Source organism: Meleagris gallopavo, chromosome 1 (genome assembly GCF_905368555.1).
Source record: "Meleagris gallopavo chromosome 1, MGAL_WU_HG_1.1, whole genome shotgun sequence".
Lineage (NCBI taxonomy): Eukaryota > Metazoa > Chordata > Aves > Galliformes > Phasianidae > Meleagris > Meleagris gallopavo.
In genome coordinates, this window is record NC_139404.1 from 102,947,507 (window position 1) to 102,969,481 (window position 21,975).

The following is a 21,975-nucleotide window of genomic DNA, read 5'->3' on the forward strand; positions in this document are numbered from 1 at the left end:
CGGTGCCCTTCCCGCCCACCGCACAACTTCACAACCTCACAAAGTCGCCCAGGGATGGCTGAAGGCGTCCTCTTAAGTCTGATGAGGCGGCGTTTAGCACAGAACCACTTGGAGGGAGGGGGGAAAGGAAAAAAAAGAAACAAAAACGGCCTCGGTCGCATTGCAAATACCGAACGGAACACTGCCAATACCCCTGCAATTCACATTTCCAAACTAACCTTTACCTCCCACGGTCAGGTAGATCATTAAAACGCAGCAAGCTAAAACTCAAGGTGACTATTACAAATAAAAATTGGCTTCCGTGAATAGCTACACAAACAGATGGATTCCTTTTAACAAATAGAAACAGCACAGTCTAATTTAGACTCCCGTACAGCGTCAGCAGTTCAAACTTAAAAGATGTTGAACGATCCTTCTCCACTTCAGTGCAGTGTAGGAAGAATAGCACACGTTAAAGTTTGTTACGAAAATAGAGTTTATTAAAAACACATCCCTATTGTTTTGAGGAGCTTTCACCGTTACCTTTTCTTAAATTAAAAAAAAAAAAATAGAAAGCACTTCTACTTCTGATTTGTAAACTTTTTAAAGTCAAAACTTTAAAAAAGTTACAGCAAAAATGGGTAATATTTTAATCATATCTTCAGTATTTTTGTGTTACGTTGTGGCTATTTTAAATAGAAGGGAAGCAATCAAATTGCTTACAATTCCCCACCAACTACTGAGGGGCTGATAGAAGCAGAAGCAAGTATAATACAGCAGACTGTACAACTCTAAAGCTCTACACTCCAACAAATGTCCCTGTCCTCGGCTGAGAGATTCCAGTCCCTAGCGAGGAGCCTCCGCGACCGCGCTCAGATCCTTTTCAGCTTGTTCCACGGATGAGGTAGCCTCAGATGTTAACTCTTCCTCAGGCTTTACGCCTGAAGGTTCAGACTCTCCTTTAGGAAGTTCTGAAACAACGTCTGCGTCTTCCATTTTGCCGCTATGAGATTCGTGGTTTTTGTCACCATCTGCCCTGTCTGTCACCTCGGGTTTTTCCTTTCCTCGGTTTTCTTCCTTGTCTCTGCGAGACTCCCTATCTCTAGAATCTCTCTCTCTGTCTCGATGTCCACTGGACCGTCTGTTTCTGTCCTCCATGTCCCTGTGCCTATCGCGCTCTGGGCTCCTTCTCCCCCATTCTCTCCTGTCACGATTACCAAGCCGCTCGTGATCTCTGTCGTCGCTGCGGTTGCCGTAGCGCTCGCGGTCATTTTCTACCCGATTGCCAAAAGATCTCCTTCCGAACCTCTCCTGGTCTCTGTTAGGGGTGAACGTCTGCCTGTCGTTCCTGAACTGCCTCCCGTCTCTGTTCTCCTCGGGTCCGCTGGGCCCTCCGCTTCCCGGCATCCCGCCAGGCCTCACAAAGTGGCCCGGCGGAGGGAAGGGGGTTTTCATTCCATGGGGAGGAGGCATCCCGAAGCCCCCCGGGCCCGGTGGGGGCCCTCTGTGCATCATGTGGGGCGGCATGTGTCGCGGCGGCATCATGGGGAAGCGCTGCATAGGAGGCGGTGGCATTCCTGGCGGTCGCTGCAGCGGTATCAAGCCTGGCCGAGCACCCAGGAGGCCGGTGGATGGAGTCTGCAAGCCAACAACAGGGGCCGGAGGGGGTGGCGCGACTCCTTGGGTGCCTGAAGCAAAGAAACAGAAGCATAAATTAAAATAAAGTAACGTCGTTTTAAAAACGTTCAGAAAGTCTCATGAAATGAGGAACACAGAAATGGTGTGTGGGGAGAGCCGTCTACAACGTGTCTCATGATGGTTTGCACGCTGTCCAGAGAGCTCTGTCCTTCAGCAGAAGTTTCTTTTGTGCTACAAATAATTACTGTTGAGACAGACAGCAGATATTTGCCTCTCCTCATGGCTGCACCGTTTGCAGTTCTGATGCCTCAACTCCAACTCCATGCCTTGCTTTGGCTGCTGACCAAACACCTCCCTAATGGGTTATGCTTCACAAGCTTCCAGATTACAGACACGTGCTACCTCAGCTAGCTCTAGAACCCTCCTCCTCTGTGATAAGCACTATTAAGGCATTCCTGGCTAAAATGCCTGATATTTCAGCTGGGTTATCAACAAGACTCCCAAGTGCAGAAAAGGCAGCAGTCAGTAGTAAGTGATGGGGAGCTAAAGTCAGAGCACCAGCTGGGAAAGGAGCTGGGAGCTATGCAGTTCCATCAGCTATGCAGTTCCATCTACCCTTCCCAAGAAAATCGGTAACACAAGTTTGGTTTTGCAACATAAAACTAAAAGGAAATGCAACAGTTTCTGGATTCTTTTTTCCAACAGTTTTCTATCTTTCGCAGAATCACAGAATGGTTTGTGTTGGAAGGAATCTCAAAGACCACGCCATTCCAACCCGCTGCTGTGGGCAGGGCTGCCCCCCAATAGCACTAGATTAGGATAGAATCATAGCATATGTTCAGTGCCAACTATTCTCCATTTTTCATTCTCCTTCTGGAATACTGGTGTCTTGGTTTCAGCATGATCTTCTTAAGAGGAACAAGAGGAACCTCTCAAAGCCAGCTGACACCAACTCAAGGAGCTGTGGCCAAAAGCTGAGCGGTATGAGGGGCAGAAGGGTGCACTGCACCATTAAGTGCGTGCAGCTCATCATGCAAATCCTCTATGTTCAACCCACACTATTGGCTCATGCCCTCTGCCTTTCACACTGGATCCATCAGCCCCAGGCATTTCTGCTCAAGAGGAATTTACCTGCATACCTGAGAGAGGTATATTTATACAGACATTTTGAAAGTAAAAGCCAAAATTAAAATTGTTTTATTTCCCCACACATTAATAAAAATGAAATGCGAGAATGCAGCTTACATGCAAGTTTGTAACTATTGCTCTTGGGCAAAACTGAAATGCCAACCAGCCACCTAAATTAACATTGAAATTAAATACTTGGCAGTGTCACACTGAAAACTGCATCTTGAGCAAAACAGAGCAGACGTGCTGTTGTGCAGACATCCCACCTTCCAGTCGGACATCACAGCTGATTTATTTAGCATCTGCAGCCCAGCTAAGCCTGAGCTTTTTGCAGAACTAGTGCCCTGCCACCACACCACTTTTCACACTAAGGACATGTCTGAAGACAAACCTTCTCATGCACTTCATAGTGGTGATAGAAGGAAACTACGTTTCACTGGTTGAGTAAACCTCAGGGAGCAAAGAGATGCATGTTCTTCCAGTCCATGGTGCCACCTTACCTTCCCCTCCAAGCAGCCACTTTTAAGACCCGGCTTGAAAGATGACACTCTTTGAAAGCAATGATCCACCAGCAACAGCTTGCTTTTTTTTTTGAGGTTTTTCTGTTTCCTTTTCAAGATAAGCAGCCCCTTCCCCCTTTCCCCTCAGGTTCAAAACTAGGGCAACCTGTGGCCTTGTCTGAGCTCCTCCTAGACTCAGTCCCACACATCTGGCAAGACAAACACATGGCTAACAGTGCCTTCCAAGAAACTTATTTTGCTGAGTTTTGAGATTCGGGGATATTTTTAAGTAAATTCTTCCACAGAATTTTAAAAATAAGACAGAAAGAAAGAACTAAGATTTAATGGGCTGAAGAAGATAATAGGCATGTTTCTGCTCTACAGCAGCAGATGAAGTGAGGGCTACGACTGCACAAGGCAAGTGAGATAAGCTTTTTTAATTAAACAATACCTGCCATTTCAACCTCCCAGCCATATTTCTACACAAAACAATGCATGGAAGCAGCACAACGTATCTGGAAAGTCATTCTCCTCCAATCCGGACTGCACCATTAATGCAGCTGCAACACTTTTTGTTTTCAATAAACCCCCTCACCTTTCCAGGCTGAAGTATACTGCAGAAAGCACTGTTAGTTTCTACTTATGCTGACAAATTAGGCACTAATTAAAAATTTACTCCAAACAAGCTGTCCAGAAATACCCCCAGGTTAACTGAAAATGTTCAGCAAAATTAGCGGCACAGATCAGGTGCAATGCCTGAGAAAATTCAGAGCCTTTTCTTGCTTTACATAAGGAAAGAGAGTATGCAAAATGTAAATAGTTTATCAGACCTGAAGAGAAATGCAGCAGCAGCTCTTAGAGAAGCAATTAAGTTATTTAATGACCATCTCATACCTGTGCAAACGAGTGATGGAATTTATCTGCCCCAGCCTCTATTTTATTTACGGGCTCGCATTTGCAACCCTTTCTGTAGGCAGCCTGGTCTTCTTGCTTATGGATTCGGCACTCCAGCCATCCCTTCCATTGGCTGCTTCCTCTGCTTAAGCTGCCTCAACCATGGCTCTTATTACAAGACACGGCTTTTATTGCTGGCGATACATCATCCTCAGACCATACACCTAAGTGTTAATTCTGTTCAAATGTGTAAAAATACAGATTGCTTTCACGTTTTTTTTGTGGCTTTTACCAGTAATGCATAAGGAGAGGCCATGGGCACTTGAGAAGCCTTTAATGTGAAGAACTCCTACAAAGACAACCCCATCTCCAACCACCTGAATGTTCTCACAGAGGCAAGAGCAACCAACCAGTATCAAAACTGTCCTGCTTTCACTTTACTCATGAAGAACAGCCCAAATGCTACACTTGTCCTGAAGGAGCATTTTCTATCCAGAGAGCTCACAGCCAGGTGTCCTAACTGTATTGACAATCAGGCAAAAAGCCAGATTGCTGTGGCACTGTAATTCTGATCCCGATCATCTTCTCTCCTGGCTGGACACATTCCCTTATGATAATTACCAGTGTTAAAAATGCTAGCATGGGAAAGGAGTGTGGCATCTCATTAGTAGTGTGGCTTTTTTTTTTTTCTTTAAATTGAACTCTGCTCCATAAGATGACAGTATCTCACAATTGTTAAATTGCTTCTAGTATGTGTTGTTACAGGAAAGCAAGTGACATTTTCTGCATTTAACACCTTGCTTCGTATACAACTGTCAACTTGGATAAAAGTACACATGAAAACACAAAGTCAAAAGCTTAGGAATCCAGCAGATCATCAAACCAAGGGTTTCAGGATGAGGCTGATGCTTACGTTCCGCAGTTCTGCTTGCCACATTAATTCTCCCACCATACTCCAGTAGGCAATGCTGCATGTTAAAACTAGAACATCACATACTATCAGGGAATTCTCAGAAGAAGTACCAAACACAATGTTTTGAGTCGTGTGTCTTTTTCTGATGTTTTATGAACACTTTAAGAGCAGGTCAAGAACATAAAGAAGTCTAAATTTAAGAGTCTTAATATTGCTTCACACCCTAAACAGGTTGCTATAGATGCCAACATTTTTCAGCAGTTAGTGCCCATCACTGAAGCCAACAGGAACCTGCCCCTGTTCACTTAAGATGGTTTAAGAAGGAAGCAAGAGCCCAGCTATGTATGTGCACAGTGTTGGTTACCAATGTTAAGATTTCTACTGTTCCCACTTTATACAACATAAATACCAGTCATCCAGGACAAAGGGTTCATCAAGGCAAAAATGAATTCCACCAATGGTGCTTGAGAGTTGATGTGTTCCCTTACCTCTGAATTCCCATTCAGTAGTATTAGAAATGTAACATTCATACATATAATTAGCAAGCATGCAGTGTTATGCTTTTAAAATGGGCAAACAATTTGGAAACATTAGGTTTACCACTGTTCATAACCTGTACTATGAAAATGCTCCTACCTCCTTAAGTCCCCACACTCGCTTTGTAATAGATAATATTCATATGAGCTCAGAGAAGACAATACACTGCCTTTTATAATTTAATGCAGACTACAAAAAGACCATGTAGTTACTGGATAGCAAACCAACAAGGGAGCAAAGAACTGTGTTCAGTGTGCATTAATAGGAAATGAATATCAAGCTCACTGAAAACTATGGTATATTATTTTTTGATAATATGTAATTATCATTGTAGAAATTTTGGTAAAGACAGCATTAGACAAAAACCTAGCAATATCATGTGTTTAATCAAGATAATAGATCACAATCTGAATATTTGAAACACAGCATCTGAAACAGCAATTTATTACTGATCCATATTACAGCATTTGCTCAACAGGAAGAACAAGTTGGCAAATCAGAAATGATATCAAGCTGTCACTTTCTGCAGAATGTACACGTAAAAGGAGTCTAAAAATATCTCCTTGGCAGATCATTTTAAAAGTGACACATGAGGACACACTCAAAGCCAGTAACAATCTGGATAATCTTGTTCCAATCCAGAACAAGAAGCTGTAACAACGGTGAATATGATCAAGGATACAACTAAATCAAAACAACCTGAAGGTCTTTTTTTGTGTGTTTGTTTTTTTAAGAAATAAACAAAACAAAAGAAAAAAAAGACAATGTCCACAAAAGATCACCTTACTGAAGCACAAACGTCTTTGTCGGAAGTGATGAAAGAATTACATTGGAGGAACAAATGAAATTAGTGGAGGTGAAACAGAATGTAACTTACAATACTAAGAAAGCATATGAAATCTTACAATCATCGATTTGGAATGACTTTGTAACATATCTTCCACATGAAAACCAAACAGATAGATAAGCTTCATTCTGAAGTTACAAAAATTAGAAAAGAGTCCCTGTATTTGTACAGTCTACGTAAAGTATTCTCAAGTAAGGTTACTGAATTTAAATTTAAAAGTCTCTTCAAAGCAATCTTCATTCCTCGAATTCAGCTTTGCTGAGGTAAGTTCTTCTATCCTGCCCAAATATTCGAAGACCAGCTCTTCATTCTTCTTGTTAAACTACTCAAGCCCCTTTACCCCTACTTCCCCAAGCAGTCCTCATGACATACTTCATGATGCTGTCAAGCAAATCTTTCTTCCACCTTCTTTGTCTCAGCTTGGAGAGCCCCATCATGGGCATAAGGAGCAGTTTAAGAGGACTCCGTGAGCAACTAGTCACACGATCAGTCGTATATTCAAATTGCTAAGCCATATGCTTGCAAACACAGGTTTGATTAGTCTGAAGCATGACTCCTTCACCTGCACTTTCCCCAAGGCTAACTGAGGGTGATGCTGTACCTGCTCACTTACTTCATCCAGGTCATTTGCTTCTGGACTGCACAAGACTGCACACTACGGCTACACATTATAACTGTCAGGCCTGCCAGTCCTCGGCTCTGGGATGCATACGTAGATTGCATCTCACACCCGTACACATGGTGAAGCCTCAGCACACTCCATTTCCCAAGCTTTGATTTCCCTAGGAGCGAAGCCTGATGCAGAGTGAAAAGGAAGGAACGACGATGCAGTCTGGCCAGCTCTTGAATTCAGATGACGGGGAGCTCAAGGCTCAAGGGACACTTTGCAATCTGGTCAGCATGCATAGCAGTAAGCGTCACCTCCGTCACTGTTTTCTTCTGGCTCACAGGGAGACTGAATCTGGACTCCCACACGCAGTTACGCTCCGTTATTAAGTGAATTGAGGTGGTTTTAATGCAAGTATTTCATTGGGGTTAACTTACTGAAAAGACTCAAAAAAGACTGAAACTAATTTTCTTGTATCACATATGTGATGGTGACTACCTCCCCGTAACTCCAAAATGTCAAGATGGAATTATTTTACCTAACTCCTTGATTCTCTAACTTCTTAAAATAAGATGCTCATTAACATAAAAACGCATTTAGTTAAAGAAACACAGATCTCGTAACTATTATTTTGAGTCTACTTTGTAAGTCTGTCTTAATACATGAGCAGACAATCTCAGAAAAAGAAGAAAATTTCTATCTGCCTGTTGATGAGACACTGTTGAGAGCAGTCACTCTGACCCCACCAATAGCTTTATCCACCTCGACTACTCAGTAAACAGCTACCAGAAATAAAGCCAAATTCTTCAGTTTCAGATTTACCAAATTCAGTTTCCTTGAGTTCATAAGAATAAGAAAGCTACCACCCGAGTCATGGACACAAGTAATTCATTTACTTCACTCCAATCTTCTTTATAAAATATTTTTGTTCTGTGTACAGCGATAGCAAACTGCAGACTCATTGGCTTGGAATAAGAAGTTCCAGTTATGCTGGACAAAGACACTGCAAAACTTCAACAGTAACTGAAGTTTATTGGTAATGCTGTATTACAATTGCTAAACATTTAATTTGGTCATTAAGAGGGGAAGATATTTATTTTTATTTCTTAAACAACATCTTTCTGTACTCTATAAAAATTTGGATGCTGGTTTTAGATATTCACTTTTTAAAAGAGTAATTTTCAGAGAGAAGAGGCACTTCAGTTTTTGAAAAATCCCTTTCAAAAGCTGTCATTTGGAGTTTCTAACATGAAGCATCCAAAAATCTCTAGTCACAACTGGAAAATGTAGTCTTCAAATGTGAAAGAGCAGTTAAGCACCCAGGGAGACTTTTTTTTTTTTGCTGTTTTGCAGTATGCACTGCATATTTCTGGACAGAAAAATACTTAAAACTGTATGTCCCATTCACTTGTCAGACACTTTGTTAGAGATCTAAAATACCATAAATATAACAACTTCAGGAGGAAATGTTTTCTGAGTGTATGTATTCTTGACAGTGACACATGAAGGGATACTTCTAAGGTAACAACTTGGTAGAAGGTTTCGAAATCTATAGAACTACAGGACTGAATAAAACTTGTTCTTTGTTGTTTTTTTTTAACCATTTTATTAAAATCATTCATTCCATACATAAAAAGCATATCATATTTTCATAGATTTTAAAAAATACACTAAAAAAATACTTTTCTGCTGTAAAGATAAATGAGTCTAAAAAGTCTAAAACTCAGCTCAAATACCATACAAATGTTTTAAATTTTCTATGTTGTAAAAACCTCCGTTTGTTAAAGGAGGCAACATGGCATTCTGTCCTCTGTTTCTAAGTTAAGCGTTATGGCTTTTTTGTTTGTTTATAAAACAAATCTTGACTAATAAAGTTTTACTGCTTCTTGTAAAATCAAATATTTAAAAATATTTAAAAGCCAAAGAGGACAGAAATTTCAATAGTTTTAAGAAATCTGCTCTACTTCACCATTAACTGAGTCAGCAGCAAAATCAAAATTAAACTATAAATTCAGAGACCAATAAAACAGAAGAATATACACAAAATGAACTTACCAAGAAGCGGAATAGCTTGGGTGACAGGAGCAGGTACATTAGTAGGTGCTACGGGAGGTGGAACAGTCGCATATATTTTGGAATTATCAGTAGTTTCAGCATTCCCTCTGGATCCAGAAACCACTGTTGGGATGGGATTTCCTACAGATGCATCTTTTGTAGTGTCTTCATTTACTCCAGTTGCTGTAGCTAAGGAACAACGCAGTGACATATTAAAAAATAAGTCAGCTTTTCTGCTTGCATGGTAGCTTCCTTCTACCGTTGCTTGCTCAGAATTCAAGCACACTTACAGTTTGGGATGTTTACTGCTGGAGTGTGAGGAACAGATACTGGAGGAGTTATAGGTGGTGGTGGTCCAGGAGGAAGAAAGCCTATAAGAAACGTACGCATTAATGCTACACATCATTTGCCAACATGGAGCCGTGCTGTTTATATGGCAAATAATATTATTTGGTATACGGTTAAAAGAAATACTGAATATCTCTATGAATATACCTGGAGGCAAATGCATTGGGTTGAAACCAGGTCGTAAAAATGGAGGTGGTGGTGGTGGTGGTACTCCAGGAGCAAATCCAGGAGGCGGAATTCCTAAAGGCGCTGTGAAAGCAGGTGGCTGGAGTGCACCAACCACAGGAGGACCTGAGGGATGCGGTGGAACCTAAGGGAAAAAAAAAGAAGTGTGTTACCTCGAGACTGAATGCGTTACTCCTTGTTTAGACAAAGACTCTCTTCATGTTTAGCCTGTTAAACAATTTAAGCTATCTTAAATTACATTGCAGCAAGGTGGCTTAAGTAACAGCAGCCAAAAGACTCCTACAACTTCAAGCATCACTGATCTCATTTGCCTCTGCTCTTAAAAAAGATTCCCTGTGCTAAATCATTATTACTGCATGATGACAAGTCATCTAAATATACACTTTACACAGTAGCTGAAATTCATTTTACCATCTGGCACAAAGCACTACTAAACCACGAATGTGAACCAATTAAAAGCCTTCTCTTTTTATTCTTTTCTATTTTGCTACCTGAGTTTGCATACTAGAGTGAATTTTCTTTCCTTATTCTTTATTTTTAAATTTTGGTAGGTATCAAGCTGTTTCTGAATGAAAACTGTGTAAATTAAACTGGCTACTAGACTCATAATTATTAATTTACTATAAAAGCTACACTGAATGTGCAGGAATCAAAAGGAAAAATCAAAATATGTATTTTTATTTGAAATTTGACTACTGAAGTGAAGGAGAGCCGTGTAGTCAAGTGACCGTAACTAACCTGCCCGCATCAAACTTCAGAATTACTACACAAAGGCCCACCCTACCTTACGTATCTATGGTATAAAGGGAAAGCCTATTTTATTTTATTCTCAGAACTGAACAAAGTGGCATTAAAGTGAACTAAGTAAAATGGTCTTAGACCTGCAAAGATGCTTCAAGTTGCTAGGTAACCAATAGCACTTCAAACTTTTGTTCCAACTTCTTTGCTAGTGGTCATCAGTGAGCTGAGGAACTTTAGAACTTTTACTATTAGAATTATTAAATCAACTAATTACGAGACTCCAATTCACTGATTATTAGGCTTTAATACAGAAGTGTCACTTTTTAATTCATTATTTATCTTTGTTTTACAATAACGTTAATTTTAGCCCTGGCCTGAAGTTAAGCTAAATGAACAGGATCTGAGACACCACTGCACATGACAGGAGAAAAAAAGATTCTGAAAAAACTTGAGAGGTTGACAAAGGTTACAGGTGGTCCCCTATGGGACAGTTGGCCGGACTGTGCAGGTGCTTTACAGAGTGTTAGGTGAACAACAGCCAAACTGCACAGAAAACCAGAAACTTCTGGGTACCAGGACCATCCAAGGCCAGCACTGAATACGTAGGCAAGCTCAATCCAGGAATACCACATAGGGCTGATATTGCACAGATGAACACTAGTGCTGAGTAATTCTAGAGGTGCTTGCATTCAATCGCAGTTAAAGGTTTAGAAAATGTACACCAAAACCATAATGACTTAAGTCCTGGTAGGTCCTTTTGTTTGTTTGCAGGCACTCCTGCAGAGAAGAACAGCTTGAAAAAAAAATTGTTTATAGACACTGCAATAGAACTGCTGATTGCACAAATGTGTTTATATAATGTATGCACTTAACTGAAGGAACTGAGCAAGGTAAAGGTAAAAACAGACAAATACGTTAAGTGCTGCCAGCCCTCACTCAGTGAAAAGCCGAGAAAACTGTATGAATGGCTTCAGAAGGGTAATGAATAGTGAAATTGTGTCCGAATGAGAGCAGAAGTAACATCAAAGGAAAATAATTTAGGTAGATATGTGAGGATATTCACACCTAATTATCAAAGCTTAACTGCTCTACTTACTCCCCTTCCCCTCAAAATTTAACCTTAAGACATAATTTTATGTAACATGGCAAAAAAGCAGAAGAAAATTGTGCAAAAACATCATATCTAATTTAAAGTTTCTCTGTTGAAGAGATGGAACCAATGGCTAATAAACATTGACAGACAAGGACAGAGGACCGGTGAACAATTTCATACTAGCAAGTAGACAGGAAAAAACAGGAGTACTGCAAATTCTACAGAGGAGACCTTTTACTAATGGGGAGATAAACAGTGGGGGGAGGGGAAAAAAATGGTATTTTATTAGCAGCATTAGAAACTGGAGTGACTGAGCCCTCAATAGTTTTAGCACAAATTGTGCTGCATCTCAACAAACGTGTCTCGGGGTTTAGTTTGTGTCCAGACACCACTGTTTTTCACAACATACCTCTCAGACTGAGAATTGAAGGAGAATCACTGGCCTGGCATGGTCTGCATCCATGCTCCAAGACAAATATCTGTTTAAGAGCACCTGGAGTATCCACTCGGAAGACTGGCAAGGAGCAGCCTGCCAGCTTCAATGTAAAGAGTATATGGTGGAGGAGCTGTCCAAAATCCATCTAGTTGTAGGGAGGAGGAGCATGTGGTACTTGGTAGCATACCAGGAAATAAGGAAGGTATGGACATTTTGGATTGTGGTTTCTGGATAACAACTCATTAAGCAAAGAAAATGGATTCTGGGCTGGACTAGGAAACTTACAGTAAGGACAGACACAGGAAACTTCAGTTTAACGCCCTAGTGAAGTCTGAGTCATTCTTCACTGTAAAAGAGTGACAGTTTTGGTAGGGTACCACAAGCTTTGCTAAGAAAATGGAACACCAGTGAAGCTCATAATTGAATGTGTAACACAACCGGCATCACAAGTGCTATTAACTACACAAGTCTCTCTCTTGGCTGTTAACTTAGAGTAGAATTCACCTTCAATGCTGCAATATGACTTAAAAATAAACAAGGACCTACCCTCAGAGCGGTCCACTGAGGTGGATTACTCAGAGCTGCAGGAGTGGGACCAGATTCAGCAACAGCTCAGAGATCTGAATCTACAGGCAAGAAAAGGGGCTCATGCCAGTGGCACAACACAACAAAATTCCACCTGTCTTGCCAACAACCCAGGATACTGTAGCCAAAGAGTGCTGTGTGGGCTATCAGGCCAAAGAACTAGACTTACCTACGGGGGCTATCACTTGTAAAAGATATTACTGGTTTTAAGCACCTTACTACTACGTACATTAATGGGTTTCATTTATTTTGACAGCAGGAGACCAGTCTGCAGGCAGTCACACCCCTCACAGGCAACATCTAGCAGAGCAGGGCTTCTATGTGCACAGCCCATGCACAGGAGGCCTGTTCGGATTCTAGCAGAGAAAGCAGTGATGAATCTCCTTCAGATTCCAACTATTTAGTGGGACAACGTCAGGGCTGCAGACAGAGCACAGAGCTGCTAACCAGGCCCTGGCCTCAAGTTGAGCTCAATGTCCAGGATATAAGATACTACTGGATAGCATGAGAAGCTGCTGGACACAACAGATAACAGCATAAGAAGCTGACAAAAGTTACTAACAGTGCCATAAGGAATGGCTGGACATGACAGCTGGTTAGCAGGGTACTCTGTATACAACAGCCATGCTTCACAATCAGAAAGAACCATCTTAGAACAGGCTTTTGGCAAGGCAGTGCCTCGAATAGCATAAAGGATTTAGTATTAGGTAATGGCATCAAGTTGCAGATCTGCATCTATAAGATCTAGATCAGGGACCAACATGGAGAATCAATTAGTCCTATAGTCTATACCCCTTGCAAGCCTGGAACAGAGAAAAAGAGGGGTGACTATAACAAAAAAGAGGGTTAAAGAAATGAGAAATGAGAGGATAAGGTACAGGAATCATGCAGTCCAGTTGTTTGGGCGTATCTGTCAGACAGCCCTACATTTCATTACCACAGCTCAAAATAAGATAATGCATCAAACCTGTTCTGACATAAAGGTATCAAAATCTGCTTTTCTGATCAGAGGAACAAAGGTGGACTGGGTGCCTTCCCTGGCTAAAAAGAGTGCAACCTAACAGACCAATTGAGCATGTGGGTATCACTGTGTTGATGTGCATTTCCAGAAACAGCAGCTAACCAACATTCTTAAAAGCCTCCCCACATCTTAAAGTCCTGAACATGTTACTTCTACCACTAACACCCCTACTATCATCACAGCTGAACTTAATTAGTAAGTTTTTCAAACTGTTTACAAACTAATAAATTGTTTTCATTTTATGGTATGCCAGAAAAGACAAATGAAATTTAAAGTATAATACAGCCTGAAGAACAGTTCAAAGCACATCCAGAGGTGAAGGCCAAATACAGTTCTTCAATCCTAGCCTGAATTTGCAAGTATCTTTGCCATGGTAAAGAACACTGAAGCTTGCGAGATGTAGATGAACTACCACGACACACTTATATTCTAGAACTGACTTTTTTTTGTTATTGTTTTTGTTTTTTATTTTTTACACTTTTTAGCATAGATTTAAGGGAAATACAAAAAAAAAAACAACAAAACTCAGTAGTATCTGATACAGTTAATTCTAATTAAACCCAATTACAGCTAATGGCTATTAAATCTGAAATATGAGATTTAACTCGTATATTCATTTGCTAAGAATGTCTTGGAGCATTTACAAAATTCTGTGCCAAAGCAACACAAAACTCAACATACTGTGTTCTCAAATCAAGTAACTGGTAAATTACACACATCTTCAAGCAACATGAGTTCTTGATCTTCTCTGAGTGTTTGCCATGTTGTAATCCATAATATTTCTCAAGATTTAGAGTAGTTTTATTCAAACTTCCTCCCATTTGGAAGAAAGTATACTATCCTCTTAATAGTGACAGAAAGTAAACTACTACTACAAAACTAGTAACACTCTTGTGTCAATAAGTAAAGCTAAAAGAAATAGACTGTAAAGCACTTAAGGGAATAATTGTTACTACTTAAACTAGTGGTAAGAACAGTTTTCTTTTTTACCAATGAACATTAATTTTGATTAAAGAATCACTATAACAACAAAGGCAGAATATGAAATTTTTCACATGGAGATCCTAAGGGCTGTTCAAAGAAAGCATACACAATATGAACAAACACTAAAGCAATATGCTATTTTAGAACTGTAGCTGAGTTAAATCAGTAGTAAGGAAAAGTAATTTGAAAAACACACAAAAAATTAATGCAGTCATAAAAGAGAGTGAATGTACTCCATCCTATTAATAAAAATAAACTGATGTAATAATTTATTTAGATTGCAACAATAAATATTAGAAGTACAGTCCTACAATACTTCAAAGACATATTTGACAGACACACATACGCTCTTGTCTACATTAGTATTAAGGCAACAGTGTGGTTTTGGAGCAAGTTCTCCATCATTCCCACCAAGCACATGCTGATTCAGTTCCCAGTGCTGTCCTGGTACATGCAAACTACATCCTTCTTCAAGAAAACCAAACCAGACTCCCTGCTCCTGCTGGGCACAAAATACAATCCAAACCTTAATGGATTTTATGGTTTTCAAGTCTTCCATTCCCACTGCAACTCGGCATAGAAGGAATGTTCTACTAGACTGTAATGCTCCACTAAGTAAAGAGACTCAGGTATTGCTTTTAAGCAGGCACAACAAGACACACACACAAAAGATGATCTAGTTATAATTCACCATATTTTCCCCCTTCTGTTAATGTATGTATTGCCACACTGAGTAACTATTCAAGTTTCTGTTCAGTTATCTACAGTAAATGGGAAGCAATTCTCACCTGCGGAGGAGGTACTGTAATTGGTGCAGGCATGGGAACAGGAATTGGAACAGGTAAAGCTTTAGGTATAGGTGACACTGGTTCATTATGTGCAGCTTCTGCACCACCATTCTGAGCTACTTCATTTTCAGCTTTCTTGGGAATCCCCTTCCACTCTGTACAAAAAGAAGAAACCAACACCATATACGTATCAGTTCTGAAAAAGCTGACAAGTAGTCAAATATTACCGTGTAAAATCCATATGCTTTGTGATTTTTACAGAGGTGTCCAAACTAAAACAATTTCTCAGAAAATGAGAAGAGTTATGAAACACAGAGCTATGAGGCATTTTAACACATTTCTAAGAAAAAAACACCCTAGTATTTTTGAGCACAATTACAGCAAATCGCTGAAAAATGGCAATTAAATTTATTCATTTTATTAGTTATTGTATCTCACAGCTCCTTGCACTGCTGGCACTCACAGAGTCTGACGCATTAACAAAAACAGGCTGTTTTGGGCCACTTGCTTGTCAGAACTTCTTGGGAAAAGACAGCAAAGCAGAAAAAATGGATTGGAGAACAGGCATTATGGGGAAGAGAGCACCCAAACACCTGAGGTTATGTTTAAAATCAGTTAGACTTCAATTTAAAAAACAACTCATGCCTGTTTATCATGAAAGCATACTACTATTTAAAGTAGTAACTATCTAAATTAGGGCTAATTTGACGGAACGACAAAAGCATGAAGTAACATTTCAGTAGTGAGATAAAACAGCACACAATGGTTGCACTGTTAAAACCAACACAGTAGTCTAGAGCACCAGAAGCCTAAGGCAACTTCGATGTATTTTTTTAAAGTAATGCTTTCACTTAATGCTACTTTTAGAAATCACAACAGCCAGCAGACTAGCAGTTCTGTGCTGATTTTAAACCTGTCACTGATTGAAGTTGCTGATACTGAACAGGTAATTTTCTCAATACAATCAGAGAAGCCCAGTATTTTCACTGCTTACAACAAAACAACAAGAGTTCTGTTTAGGTCAAGATAAATACAAGACTCACTAATGGAATTGATCCTGAGTATGAAAACAAACGGCACTTTTTAATGGAAATCATAAAGTTGCTATCAGATCAGTTCCTATACGTGCTCTCCAAAGACAAGCTCCTTTGCTACAGGTAGCTCACACAAACCAGAGGGGAACCAGGCTCTGGGACTGATGAGCACTTCCGACATCGATAACTATCAGTGGCAAGGTACAAGCAGCTCAATGCTTGTCTGGTGTCCAAGTTGCAACTTTAGCTCAACCTCTGGTAATCCAACTGTTTATCCCCTGATGGGAGCTGCCATCAATTGCTTGTAAATTGTCTCTCATCTATGGTTTGCGCATCCTGCACTTCTCAGCCATGCACTTCATATGCACCTCAGAGTCAAAAAAGTCAGCCATACCAATTTCACTGCATCAGTATGTAGGACAGTTTCTTAAAAAAGCATTTAAAAAGGCAGCAATACTTTACCTGGACTAAGAGTTTCATTGTCCAACATTCCACCTTCACAGAAGCTTTCAAGATCTTCAGGCTTCACTTTGTCCCACGGTATGTAAGTAACACCTAATTCTACATCCCAATATTGCTTGTAATCTGGCTTTATTCCTTTATTCAAAGCCCAGGCAATCTTGAGGAAAAAACATATGCAGTTAGCAATGTTGTCATTTTAATGGTTTAAATTATCAGTTATGACAAAACAGCACATCCAGAAAAAGGCTACAAAGCAAACAAGTATATTCTAACTGAAACAGCAGGAAAAACACTCTGAAAATAGAAGGTTTTTTTTTTTTTTTTAAGGCACAATTAGTTCTTATGTCTCTGCTTGAATCTGGCACATGATTTGCAAACACACATACAGGCAGTTTTTTTCCAATGTTCCCAACTCATTATAGTTAATTTTATTTCCCTTCAGGGAACAGCGTCACTCTCAAATATGATGTTTCACAAAAGGAAGCACTTGACTAATGAGTGTGTTCTACCTTAATTATGAGTATTCTTTGTAGGATTGTAACTGTGTTTAATTATAGATAAGGCTATTAAGCAGCAAGAAAACCATAGTTGCAGTCCACCAGAACGACCAGAAGAACATCATTTGCACAACTGCATCAGTTACACAATTACTGGCAGTTTTTCAGAGAAACTGACACAAGTTTTTAATCCCATGACAGAAAAGGAAGAATACATAATAAAGTGGTTCATTCACATAAATTTATAGAATACCACATCCAGACTATATAGAAGTCCGAAATACCAACAAATCTTGAATAGATAAAAAAAGAATTACAGTAATTACAACAGCTTGACATTATCCAAGAAGTACCTTTATAGATTTTTGATTGACTTTGAAGTTGCCTCTGCTCAATTTTTGTAGGGCACGATAAGCATCTTGTCTGTGAACCATTACAATATAGGCACATCCTCTCGGTGGTATCATCTGTTTGTATTTTAAGAAAAGAAGATGTGTTAACAGTAACCAGGTAGCAACATATAGATGTTAAATTACACAGAATTGGAACACAAACTGGTGTTACAAAAAGGACTACTAGGTATGAATGAGAATGCTAGTTTAAGAGGCTAAAACAGCCAGCATCTTCTTCCAGAAATAAATGCTTCTAATAAAGGTGAGAACATGGAATCCTACAGCATATTTAATCCTTAAAATTTTCCAACAGCATTCACAGAAGCACCTTAGCCTCAGAATTAATTAATCTGTTGGAAGAAACAAGAAAAACTAATACCTTTGCTTTATTCCAAATACCACAAATTGCCATCTGTATCTTTGCACTGTTTTTATCTGCTGTTTTATAATCATTCTGATTATGCACAAAGAATTTGAGGAAAAAAAAGCTTCGATTATGTTTTACAAAATTTGAGAACAGCAAGAAAGTCAGAGACATATTCTTGTTTAAATAAAATACCACAATCATATATATATGATATATATATATATACACACACAGATCCTTAATACAGCCATATTATACTAGCTTTCTATGCTTATGTCTAAAACGACAGAAGAGAACAGACAAGGAACTCAATGACCCTTTCTTATTCCATTCCCTCTAGAAAAAGGGTGAGTGTTATGAAAACAGGAGTTTTCACTACCCCAAAGGCATTTTTAATACCCCAAATAGCAAGCAACTGCCTTTTTTTCTTTCCAAATCCGAGGACAAATGAATTGAGTTTTCACATTAGAAAACACAATCAAAAAGGAAATGACAGCCCTTCAATCTTGAAATGTATTAAAAATAAAGCTAACTTGAAACAGTCTGAAAAGCGTTTTTGAAGCCTAGGCTTGCAATGAACCATTTATACTTACATTTATTGATTCTATTGGGCCAAACTCCTCCAAGAGACTTCCAACATCCTGCTGCGTAGTCCTTTTGTCAAGTTGTCCTACCCAAAGCGTAGTACTACAAACTACAATCAAAGAAGTAACAAAGACTGTAAGAGTGCTTGTAAATACAGATTCCACAAGCCAAAATGTCAAAACAGCTGTGTTAAAATAGTCAGTTATGACATCCAAAGGCAAAAAGTATGCTACTATAAGATAGTATCTTTAGGAGTATTTGAAAGGCCTCTTTTCTCTGCCTGCCCAGAGCTGAATTAAGCATGGCACCAAAACCATTGTTAGGACGCACACAGAAGCTGTCCAGTTAACTTTTATTAAGATAACTTGCAAATTCTGATGAGCACAAGCTCTGCAAATAATTATAAAAAGGAAAAATATGCTCTGTTGCTAAGACTGCTCCATGAAATATCCTCACACCTGCAGTGAATGCTTTACAACAAGGTAACTCACCCTGCTTAGTATGAAATCCAAGCTTTGGGCCAGCATCCCAAGTTAAGGATGGTACTTAATAGCAAAGCGACAGCTATTTACAGTGACAAACTCACAGCTGTCACAGAATGCTGTGACAAACCACCTCAAGTAACAGAATTTTTACCCTCTTTAGCAACCAATTCATTGTCATATCTCTTAATGGTTAAATGAAAAACTAACCAATAGAAGCTGCCTCCCCAGCCCCTGGAGAAAAGAAGCTTATTTTACGTTATTCTTCAAGGCAATAAAGCAGCAGACAAGTACCACATTCTTTCAAGAGTACTATAGCAACATTCAGTACTCACCTACGTTTTCTCTCTACATGATACAAAATTGTCACATAATACTTTTTAGGATAGCAATCTGGGATAGGTGATGGCAAAACCATATCTTACACCATTGCCATTAAATCCTTTAAAATAATACCTATTAACTCTTTGTGGTACTTTAATGTTACTGTCATCTGTCATACACAAGGTTTTGACTAGTTACAGATTCTTATCTTGTGTAATTTTTATATCAAAAAGAACAATTCTATTTGATGCCCCCAAGAATATTTAGAAGACAGCTACTAGATATAGTCTATGAACTCCTACAAAGCCAAGTTTCTTTAAGAATAACAGTAGCCTATGTGTTTTCCAGGTCAAAGCTCTCCTTCAGATTTGAGAGATGCACAACACTGGATCATCAGAAAAAATCATAATCATGTGCTCAGTCTCCTCTTGTTCAATTTGCTTTACTCTGTATGTCTTGAAAGAAAGAAAAGAAGAACACAGCGTCTAAGATTTTTCTTTTTCTATTCTACAGATAAAATATTTCTGACTTGGAGATATTCCAAGAAGGCACAAGTGCCCCTTATGAGCATCAGGATATTCTGGCACACAATGCATTTTATTCTCACCAACTTCAAAATAGTTCAGAAAAATAATTCAATACAATTTATTTATCTTTTGTACAGACGAATCTTGGAGAGCATATCAAATAGCATCAAACAAAAAAAAAAAGAGAGGGAGGAGAAAATAGATTGGAATCAAATAAAGTACTCCAAATGACAATAAGCTGTCTGTTGCCTGCATCTGGTGACAGGACAAGGGGAAATGGCCTTAAGTTGCACCAGGATAAGTTTAGGTTGAATACCAGGAAACACTTCTTTACAGAAAGGGTTTTAAGCACTGGAGTATGCTCCCCAGGAAGGTGGTTGAGTCACCATCTCTGAGTACGTTTAAAAACTGTTTGGATGTGGTACTCAGGGACATGTTCAGCAGAGGGTTGTTAGGGTAGTATGGTTAGGTTGTGGGTGGACTCAAATGATCTTTAAAGTCTTTTCCAACCTCAGTGATTCTATGATCTGGCCAGAGAGCCAAGAGGGAGGATCTAAAATAGGTTTCTTCGCATCTTTGTTGTCTCTGGTATGTCTCTGGGGAAGATGTATAATAAAGATAAATGGATTGGTCAACACTAAGTTAAACAAACAAGTCTAAGTAGAATAGCTTCTTCAGCCATTTGGAATTTTTCTAAAATAACTAAGTTTGTCCTGCTAGTACTCCATTTTACACAGGCATAGTATCTACTAGAAGATCTGCAACTTTACAGAGTTCTAAAATTCAGTAAAGAAAATTCTGGACACACATGAAAAAAATCCATGCGTGAACCACGAAGATCTCAAGCACCTGAAAAGGGGTATCTGCAGAATTTTCAAGGTTACAGCAACAATAAAGCAGAAAAGGTGAACTTACCACTAACAGTTTCTGATTTGATCTGAGGAAGGCCTTTTGACCTGCGTTCTCTCTCCCTCTCACGTTCACGTCTTTCTTGTGATCGAGACTTAGGAGAGTGCCGGCGCCTGTCCCTGGATCGTGACCGAGATCGACGATGACGTGACCTTCGAGAGCGGGAGCCGGACCTCGACCTTCTCCTTTTAGGTGACCTAGTTTAAACCAGAAACAATTCACATTCAGTCTTTCTGTCCCAGACATTTACAGATGGATAACTACTTCAGATATCAATTTAAATAACCAGGCATGCATTCAGTCATGTACCAGAGCCAGATTTGCTGAGACAGAAAATATCGGCCCTGTGACAGGCAAGATCCCAGAGCAGACAGAATCACAGATCTCTTCATAAGAAAAACATCTTTAGAGCACAAACAAAACTGAAATCACATTCTGCTTCCTTTCTACTTAGGGAGTAAGAAGTTACCCTCCACTGATAGAAGAAAACTGTATAGATACTCCATTTCCCTTGAAAGGTAGATGGATTTCAGATGCCTGCAAGTCTTAAGAGTCACTAGTCTGCTTCTCATTACCCCTACATGGAAGTACATGCAATATTAAGCTGTACTTATACATGGGACTTCCCTGAGAAGTATTAAGTTGGAAAGGTCTTCTTTGTTCTTATTGCCTTTCCAGAAGGGGAAAGAAGGAGCCCTTTAAACTTTTGAGGGCTTTGCCTCTACCAAGAAATTTCACAAGTGCCGTCCATGCATGGAAACACAGTAATTTCTTTTCAGTAAAAATTAAAAGTGAAATTAAGTCAAAAAGGGATTCTGTTGCTAAACGTCTTTTGGCATTTGCTAACAGAATTCAACCAACACAGAAAATAGGCACTTCCAAGAAGTAGCCTCAAAAGTAAGCATGCTGAGTAGGGCGCTCACAAAGCCAGTACAAAGTATGGGTAACAAGACTTCAAGATCCGTGGCACTAAAAATGAATTCCAGTAACAGTTTGAGGAATTAACTTGCCTCCACACTGTTGTTGTCTCACAGAAATTCCAACCCCACACAGCAGATCTGGCAGCACAGAAACAGATTCTCTGAGCTTCCATCAGCCTAGCTCTTCTCAGCACTC

The 21,975-nt window shown here is 39.5% G+C and overlaps 1 protein-coding gene across 2 annotated transcripts in view; it reads right to left on the reverse strand.

Annotated features, from left to right (window-relative positions):
- Positions 1–457: 457 nt before the first annotated feature.
- SCAF4 (SR-related CTD associated factor 4) overlaps positions 458–21,975 on the reverse strand; it is a 45,318-nt gene continuing 23,800 nt past the window's right edge. For both annotated transcript variants that reach the window (XM_085241836.1, XM_085241842.1), the window contains 9 exons: positions 20,866–21,056; positions 18,626–18,726; positions 17,627–17,740; positions 16,777–16,933; positions 15,281–15,435; positions 9,594–9,756; positions 9,389–9,469; positions 9,099–9,287; positions 458–1,667 (listed from right to left, as the gene is read on the reverse strand). In XM_085241836.1, the coding sequence (XP_085097962.1) occupies positions 826–1,667; positions 9,099–9,287; positions 9,389–9,469; positions 9,594–9,756; positions 15,281–15,435; positions 16,777–16,933; positions 17,627–17,740; positions 18,626–18,726; positions 20,866–21,056 (1,993 nt within the window). In that variant the 3' untranslated portion in view covers positions 458–825. The remainder of the gene's footprint in view (positions 1,668–9,098; positions 9,288–9,388; positions 9,470–9,593; positions 9,757–15,280; positions 15,436–16,776; positions 16,934–17,626; positions 17,741–18,625; positions 18,727–20,865; positions 21,057–21,975) is intronic.